The 8,763-nt window shown below is 37.6% G+C and overlaps 1 protein-coding gene across 1 annotated transcript; it reads right to left on the minus strand.

The window, feature by feature from the left end:
• Nucleotides 1–693: 693 nt before the first annotated feature.
• On the minus strand, nucleotides 694–6,276 carry LOC127575362 (calcium homeostasis modulator protein 6-like). The gene is made up of 2 exons (XM_052025176.1): nucleotides 5,559–6,276; nucleotides 694–3,873 (listed from the first exon to the last, which is right to left on the minus strand). Exons 1-2 carry the CDS (start codon nucleotides 5,730–5,732, stop codon nucleotides 3,448–3,450), a joined length of 600 nt encoding a protein of 199 aa, XP_051881136.1. The 5' UTR covers nucleotides 5,733–6,276; the 3' UTR covers nucleotides 694–3,447.
• Nucleotides 6,277–8,763: the final 2,487 nt, after the last annotated feature.

Here is an 8,763-nt window from a genome sequence, read left to right on the forward strand (position 1 = left end):
GAGCGTCTGATGCCAAGGACAGGAGGTCAGAGTGGGACACATAATTAACTTGAGGCAACTTGAAGTTCATGTTGACCTTACAGATGTTAAACAGAGGTGTTCTATTCAGCAGTCATCTAATTTGTGCTGTTTTCTCTGATTTAGCAGAGACCATTCTGTGAGCACTGAATGTGTTACACTATATAGAAAGAAATACAAGTGAATTGCAGGTCCTCTTGGAAGAAGTGTTTGAGTCCCTGGCTGCTGTGAAGGGAGGAGGTAAAAAGGCAGGTGTTGCACCTCCTGTAGTTGCATGGGAAATGCCATGAAAAGGGGAATGGATGTTAGTGGAGAAGGAAAGGTAGACCAGGTAATTTATGGACTGTTGAAAGGGGAGGGGAAGATATGTCTCATAGCTGGATCACATGGAAAGTGATGGAGATTACAGAGGATGATCCATTGATTGTGCAGGGTGATAAGGTGGAGACTGAGGGCAAGGGGAACCTGGATGGGAGAAGAGGGGGATGAGAACAGAACCACAGGAAACAGTGGAGACATGAATGAGGGCCTCTCAGCTACGGTAAAGGGGAAGCCACAGTTAAGGAAGAATGCTTGCAAGCATAGTGTGTACTCGATCTTATCCTTTTGGTGACTAATATGCTAACTGTTTCCAACATGTTATATATTTTCCTACAGCTTAGCAGCTTGGTTTAATTAGATTCCTTCCTCAAATACATGGTCAAATAATTAAATAGAAACCTAACCACCAGTTCATGTCTGTTTCATGATACCATCTAAAGGAACACAAATAGGCTCCCAAAACAGGCATTTGTAATGAATAGTCATTGATCAAATAATTTTTACATAATTTTTTATTTATTTAAACCACTAAATAAGAGTGAACATTGTCAGTAAAAAGCAACAAAAGTAACTCAAGGTTCGTGTAAAATTAAATGTTTTGGCTTTACATGTCTGTATAATTCTTGTAGTTCCATAAATGAGGATGTAGCAGTTTGATAAACATTGAAATGCACATGCAGCCAAGCAATATGACTTATTTCAATAAACATATGAATTTCCTTATTCACATGTCACACATTAATAAATCAAATAATTAGATTTTTAAATAAACTTTGACTTTATGATTCTGCATCATTATAAATTTTTCTGATAGAATAATCTGTTACCATTTAGGGTAGTAGAGTGAAAACCAATGACACTGTAATTAACATTAGAATATCAGGTTTATATTAGCATTACAACCATGAATTTCCACAGAGCTGTTTTGGTGCTGCTGCTACAATTTTACTGGAAGTGCGATGAGAACTCTCTTTATGCTTCCAGCGATGTTGGAGGGGCAGAGTAAAAGCAGGTGTGAGGAAATTCTCACCCATTACCTTCTGCTTAAACCTTTTACCTGAAAAACTAAAATCTACTTTGCATTATAAATATATAGATTTCTGTGTTTTTTCCCCTGTAGTTACTAATGATACCAGCTATGCTAGCATTTTGAAAAGTTTGTTTACACTTGAAATTATAAAGTAATACTTTAACACCATATTAATAAAAATATTATTGCAGTTTCCACTCAGTAAATCTATATGATAAAATAAAATTTAATTGTTTCAAATTTAATTGAAAACTAATATAAGGTGCAAAAAAAAGCTTGTCCAGTGAAAAGTGCTAAGTCCATTTTGGTCATTTTAAAATTTTTTTTTGGTTTCATCTTTTTTAAATACTTAGGCTAAGATATTGAACTGTCTTTTTGTACTCCCTACCTGGTATAGTTAATTGCAAACAAAATGTTGAAATATAAAGGATCCCCAATTCAGAAATCAGCTGTTCCAAGCATTTTTCTCAAAGGGCAAAATTTATTTAGGTAGTGCAGTGGCTGGTTTGGGTTTTGTCAATCGCCATGTGTTGAACTATAATGCAGAGGTGATCATTTTAAAGCATAAAGACCTCTCCTGTGCACTGGATAATTTCAATCCCCAGTGACTTTGACAACAGGTCTCTAAAAATTAAGGGATTGGCCATTTGTAAACACAACAGAAATTTTACCTTCAGCCTTTATTCGCTAAGAAAACAACCTGGATGGAATGTGGTTCAAGACTGAATGTAACACTGCATGTGCCCATTGGGGCTATCTCATACACATTGTGAATTAACTGAATCCTGACTCATGGGCCAAAGAGTGAATCAACAGCTTAATTTACATTCCACCTAGTTTTCATTTGTGTTGACGTCAATTGACAGCCACACAAGTGAAATCGCTTCCCACTGTGGAATTAGGAAATCTAGGTAAGATAAGATATCTTTATTAGGCAGATGTACATCGAAACACCCAGTGAAATGCATCTTTGCGTAGACTGTTCTGGGAGCACCCCGCAAGTGTCGCCAGGGTTCCAGCGCCAACATAGCATGCCCACAACTTCCTAACCCGTACGTCTTTGGAACGTGGGAGGAAACCGAGCACCCGGAGGAAACCCACGCAGACACGGGGAGAACGTACAAACTCCTTACAGACAGTGGCTGGAATTGAACCCGGTTCACTGGTGCTGTAATAGCGTTATGCTAACCGCTATACTACTGTGCCTGCCATATACAACATATCAACACTATCCATCTCATTCAGTATGTAATCCAGGAACATTATCTTAGCAATTGCTCTTTAGTAATGCATCAATTAGATCAGAGGCTTGCAACCACTTTATTTTTGTCAGTCTCAAACCAAGGAAACTTGGGATATGTGTGATAAATCTGTTAATGCATTCCAATATAAGATTATCCACTAATCTAGCAATAGTGGTAAAACCAGTCTGTTCCTAATGTCTTGGCTAATGGAGTTCAATCAGGACAATAATGTGCATATAAGATTGATTTGCTGGTGTTACAAATAGGCCTTTCATTGATTCATTCTCAGCTTGCCTATGGAAATAATGCCTATCTTAATTTACCCATTAATGTTCTCACCAGGACACTGAAGATGTGAGTGAAGGCAGAGCTTTTGTATGCAATGCTTTTTAAGCACTTAAACAGTTGTATAAGTACATTCAATCTTTGTTTATGACAAGCTTGAAAAGTGGAAGATAAAAAAAATTATGTAACAAAAAGTTTGCCAAACAATTTTTCATGATGTTCTCCCTTTATAATTTTTTGAATAAGTTAACCTATGACTGTAATCTTTCACCACAAGGTGGAAGCATCCTGCTCCTCACCTCTGCCAGCATCAATTCAGAGTGAACCCAGATCTGATGGCAAAACTATTCCTTAATGCATATTCTCAATAAAAGAGTTTCGGCACAAATGTATAAAATATTAAAAAAGAATCCATGATAAAAGCACCATTGCATGTATAATGAGAGGAAACCTTTAAACAAATATTGCTGCTTACTTTTGGTGTACAGATATTTGAGGCCCCAAGCATAGCTTAACTTTACTGCAGATGCTCTCAATCTGAGCACCTGGTCAAATATGCGAGTCAGCAGTATTTTTTCTACCATCAACGAAGTCCAGCACAGCGGGTACGTCCACATTGACAAAGGAAGATGATGCATGGGTGTTTTCAATCTTCATTTCTGCATATTTATGTATTGTGCTGTAGTATTGTTCAGTTTCACTGAAAGAATACAACATAGAAATCTCCTCCCATGCTGCTCTGCTTGGTGTTTTGAACTCCTTTGGTGCTACAGATTCGAAGAAGCTCTTCACATTTCTCTCTGCCATTTCTTTAGCATGTTCAGCTGATTTCTTCTCAAGCAATTCATTCTCTTTTTCTTTGTAGGTTTTCCAAAACCGCAATTGGAGGAAGCTGACAGGAGAGCAGCAGCGTACAATGCAGGTAGAGGCCAAGGCAAAAACCATGATGGCTGCTATCAGGCTCCATCCAATTACCTGCATATAAGAAAATAGTTCAGACTTCATGTTATCTTCACACACAATGCACACAACTAACCACTCTTCTAATGTATAAGGCTACATGTGGAAAGTATCTTGAGACTGATTTCTGCAAATTCAACAATTACATCTGCTGTTTAAAGTTGAGACAATTCATAAAGTATAAGAGATGAGGCATTAAGGATTTACTGAACAGATTGCCCTAAATTGTTTTCCATGTCACTGCTTCATAAGGAATATTTTAAAATTGTAACTATCTATTGCATAATCTTTTCATACGCTGAGTATGGTGCATTTTAGAACCCAAGTTAACACAGTAATTTTATTCAATCTACAGATCTTTGAAAAGAAAAAAAGTAAATATTCTTTTGACAGTTGCAGTGCTTGTGGAGCCATTGTAATCCAGTACAGCTGTCTATCAAATGAGTTCACATCTGGTAATTCTTTCAAATTCTGCCTAACAAAATTCTTCCAGTTGTTTGGAAGTGAAATCTTGTGCCAGTTTTTATAATTTCCAAGATGAAAGAACCCTCAGGAAGAGCCCAGCAGCCAGTGACATCAATTTGGAGATGAGACAAATGGCAACTGTGACAGCAAAGAGTTTTAGGTTTTTAAAACTGGCTGTAATGGAAGTATACAATTAACAGCAGGATAGGAGCAAAGCAAATAAAAAAGACTTTTCTCTCTGTGCTTTTTGTACAGACCCTTTAATCATTGCACCTCTGTGACTTACTGGCACTAAAAAGCAAATTCCAGATGGCCTATGGTGAGCTATTATTACAAGTGTGATCTGCTTTCTCGACAAACCAGTGGCATTGAATTTCTTAACATAACCATATGGCAAACATGGTCTTCACTATTAATAAGATTAAAGTGAATTTCAGGTGCAAATTAACCTACATTGAAATTCATTTTTCTGTTCAAAGTTTTCACCAGTCACAACAATTATTAATAATTTACATATGGTCTTGTAATCATTGGGGAAACTAATATTCATTATCACGGTGACAAAACGCAAACTGTTAATACATAGTTCTAATTGTCTATTGAGTGTGCTTCCTAAAATGTTCTTATCCTTGTTGGTTCTGTCATCAGCCAGGATTTTTTTTAAGCTTTATGCACTCTAGAACTTTCAACTATAAAGAAGTGAGCAAAAAAAAAGTAACTTCTATGATTGAATGCTGTTTCAGCTGTCACATTAATTTGCATTAAGTGACAGAAGTGCTAAAACAGTGTATTCCTAAATCAAGGATTTCCTTCCTTAAGACTAAAATCAGAAATAAGCTGTCTTCAGTCAAGGCTTATCCCAGTCCTAATGTGGAATATTAGAAGGTATTGCCTTACTTTCTCGAATATGATAGCAGTTCAACATAGGAGGGATATTTCAATTAAGATAACTCAAGCCGCTAGTGCATGACAGGTTGAAACATGTTCCAGACTTGTGCACGCCCCCCCTACCCCCCCACCATCTTCAATGCGAGCTACGAGAATCTAAACACTTATGTTTCTCGTGTGCTTGGATGTACACAGTAATTGTAAATATTAAATTGTAAATATTAAATATTAAATTACATAATTTCACCTGGCTAAATGTATTAACAAATCATTTGTACAATGTGGCAATACAATCTGCAGAAGAAAGGACAGTTAAAATAACATCAGCCGCCAAATGTATTTCTTACCTGGGAGTGTGCACGAAGTGTACGGAGAATATCCGCTTGGGTGGACTGAGGCAATGAAGAATGACCACAAGGCACTTGATGAGATTTTGATGACAGTTTCTTGGAATCATTACTGCAGATTTTGTCAAAGAAGTAATCATTGTAATGGCCAGACATACCACATTCATAGATCATTCCATTCAGCAATGCAACAGAAATCCACGTTACTGGGGCTACTGAAGCTCCCAGGGTGATTTGTACAAAAATCTTTATGCCTCGAAAGAGAATCCTTTTAGAGTATCGCTTTGCGTGATTGATGCAGCAGCCAGTACATAGCTTCCACGTTCTGTGACTTATGAAGTAGCCCAGTAAGAATAACACCAGGGCTGGGACAAGAAGAAAAACTATGCTGTAGACGAAATTCCATGAGTTACAGGGGCAGCTGAACACAACAACAGAGAACAGTTGTTCTCCTCCAGCTGTTGCTAAAGCTAGAAAGCTGTATCCCAGTGTGGCGTGCTGTCTCAAAAACAAAATTCAGCAGGTCTTAAATTTCTCCATCTCTGCAGCACGCTCGGACCTAATGACTGTTGATGTAATTTCCTTTCTGCCTTTCAGACCTTCTGAGAGCGTTTCATAAATAGTTTATATCAAGTCTTTACTGGCGATAACCACTTATTGGAAAAGGGTTGGAAAATGAAACCAAACCTAAATAAAAAGCCAAGTCCTGCAGAATGCAATGTGCCCGCCAATAAAGCCTTCTAATAACTGACTCCATATGTGGGTCTGTATAAATATCAAAAGATACCACAGCTCTGGCATAGCTGCTGCTGACATTCCTGACAAATAGTGGTAATCCTGTCATGTCTTCTATTATCTTTGTTGGCTGTTCATTGCTTTCCCCAGGAAGGATGCTATATTTTGGATCAACTTTCTTGTAGTGAACTAGGTTTAGCCTGAGACCTTTAACATTATAATTCAGGCTGATTGTCATAGCAACACCAGGATTACTTCAATCAATGTTTATATCCAATCACCAAAATTAAAAAGGGTCAGAAGCAGGAAGGTGAGTGATATCAATATTTTAGACTTCTGCTTCACTCTCCCTCCCAACAAAATGTCCCACCCTATCACAAGTGCCATCATTTTGCAGTCTCTGCAAACTTGCAGTGATGGAAAAAAGATTAGTTTTCCACTAAAAATTATGCAATCTGGCTCATAGTAAGCATTTCTATATTTCACGGTTACTGTGTTTAATTTTAAAGAAATGAGTAACAATGAAACTATTGGATCTTCACTTATGCAGGTTAAATTCAAATGCTAAACCACTAAATTCCCATTGCCCTAATTACAAAGATACTCTACCCACTCCAAGCTTGTTAACCGACTGCTATGCTTGGTAAATGTAAATGCTCCACTTATCAAATTTAAAAGCTTGTGCTCTCCTTTTCTCCCTCCCCTTTTATTCTGTATCTCACACTCCTCATCGTGACATGATTTCCCCATCATGCTGCCTGCCCATTCCCTTTTCTTGTACCTTCTTCAAAATTCCCTTTCAATTCATTCTGCTGCCATACTCTAGCTACACCCTTGTTTATCTTCATCTCTTTGGCATACAAAGTCATCGTCCTCTTTCCTATCGCTCTCTTCTTCACTTCCAACCACTTCCATCCAGCTCCCAATCCCCAATCATTTCCTTCTCTTGTACTCCCCCCTGCTTACAGACTACCTCTGAGTCTGTGAGCAATGTACTAGTCATCAGGAGAAACTTATGTTTGGTTGCTAGTGCCAACCATATTTGAGATTATTGGGCACAGTTTTATACACTTCATATATTTGGTTCCACTGAATTCTATAAACCCAAATCTGGAGGGATGGGTACAAATGGTGGATGATACTGTCATAGAGGCTCCAGAGACTTGCTTGGTAACCTTGCATTGCAAATCGTCATGGTATCAAAACTGGTGGAAGATCAGTCGGATTCATTTCTATCTTGCTTTCTATTCAGCACTTACATTTACTACTGAAAATGATACATTACTGAAGCAAAATACTTTTCCAAATATTCACCATTTAAATTCCCTCTTGTCAATTGGAGAAGTCTCTATATATGGCTAATAAGTATTTATGTAGTTTAATGGTTTATAGTACAGAATTCTTCAAAATTTGCCAAATTACGTATCTACCATTTCCCATCCATACATTATTTACAATGTTGTCACATCAAGTAAACATGAAGAGTGGAAACCCAGAATGTGGGTGGAGAAAACTATGCAACCACTAACCTCCATTCTAAGGACTTGTTACCGAACACTCTAACAAACTTTTACAGATGTACTGTTGAAAATATCCTGACTAGTTGCATCATGGTCTGGTACTAATATAGGCTGCTACTTGAATGCATCTCAAGGCACTGCTGAAAGGTACTAGCTCAGATTAATGTAGAAGCTTCCAAACTACTACACAGAGAGGAGGGGAGTTCTGTTGTCCTCGCCATCAATTATATCTGGGACAATACTACTGGAAGCATTGAATGAAAATAAAACAAAACTGCAAATGATGGAAATCTGAAACAAAAGTAAAAAATGTTGGAAACAGTCAACAGATTAGGCAGCACTGACAAAGTATTAACTGTTTGCTAACTACATAGAAATAGCTGCTAAATTCTGATTTATTGCTAGTCTGAGGTGACATGTGAGCCAAAAAGGAATGCTTGGATTATGATTAAGCCCTTGTTGCTTTCAGGATACCTAAAATACTTTATGATCAAATAATTAATTTTGAAATCTAGCCACTAATAATCCCTATGTAAACATGGCTTCCCATTTACACACAACAGTGTGCCATAACAGCAATGTAGTTAACAAATAGTTAATATGTTGTCAGTGATACAAAAACATGTTCTGTCCTGTTTGGCCTCACATCCTTCTTCCATTCCTTGTGCAGATCAAGGAACTCATGACCAAGAGTTCTTTTCCTCCTTGGTGTAAGGCAATGTGGAATAGCATTTCTTCCTTTTAATTAAAGTCCTAAAATGCTGATTAGTTAGATATTGACAATCAGACACAGGAAGTTTCCCAGTGTGTTGCATGAGATGGATATGAAATCGTGACAATCCCTTTAAGTAGCACTTGTAAATCTGTTGAGGATGTGGATTTCAACCAAACATCCAGGCTTCAATTGGTGAATGAATTGAAGCCTGCACTATGAACAGCTGGCCAGTGAC

Source organism: Pristis pectinata, chromosome 10 (genome assembly GCF_009764475.1).
Source record: "Pristis pectinata isolate sPriPec2 chromosome 10, sPriPec2.1.pri, whole genome shotgun sequence".
In the NCBI taxonomy this organism is placed as follows: domain Eukaryota; kingdom Metazoa; phylum Chordata; class Chondrichthyes; order Rhinopristiformes; family Pristidae; genus Pristis; species Pristis pectinata.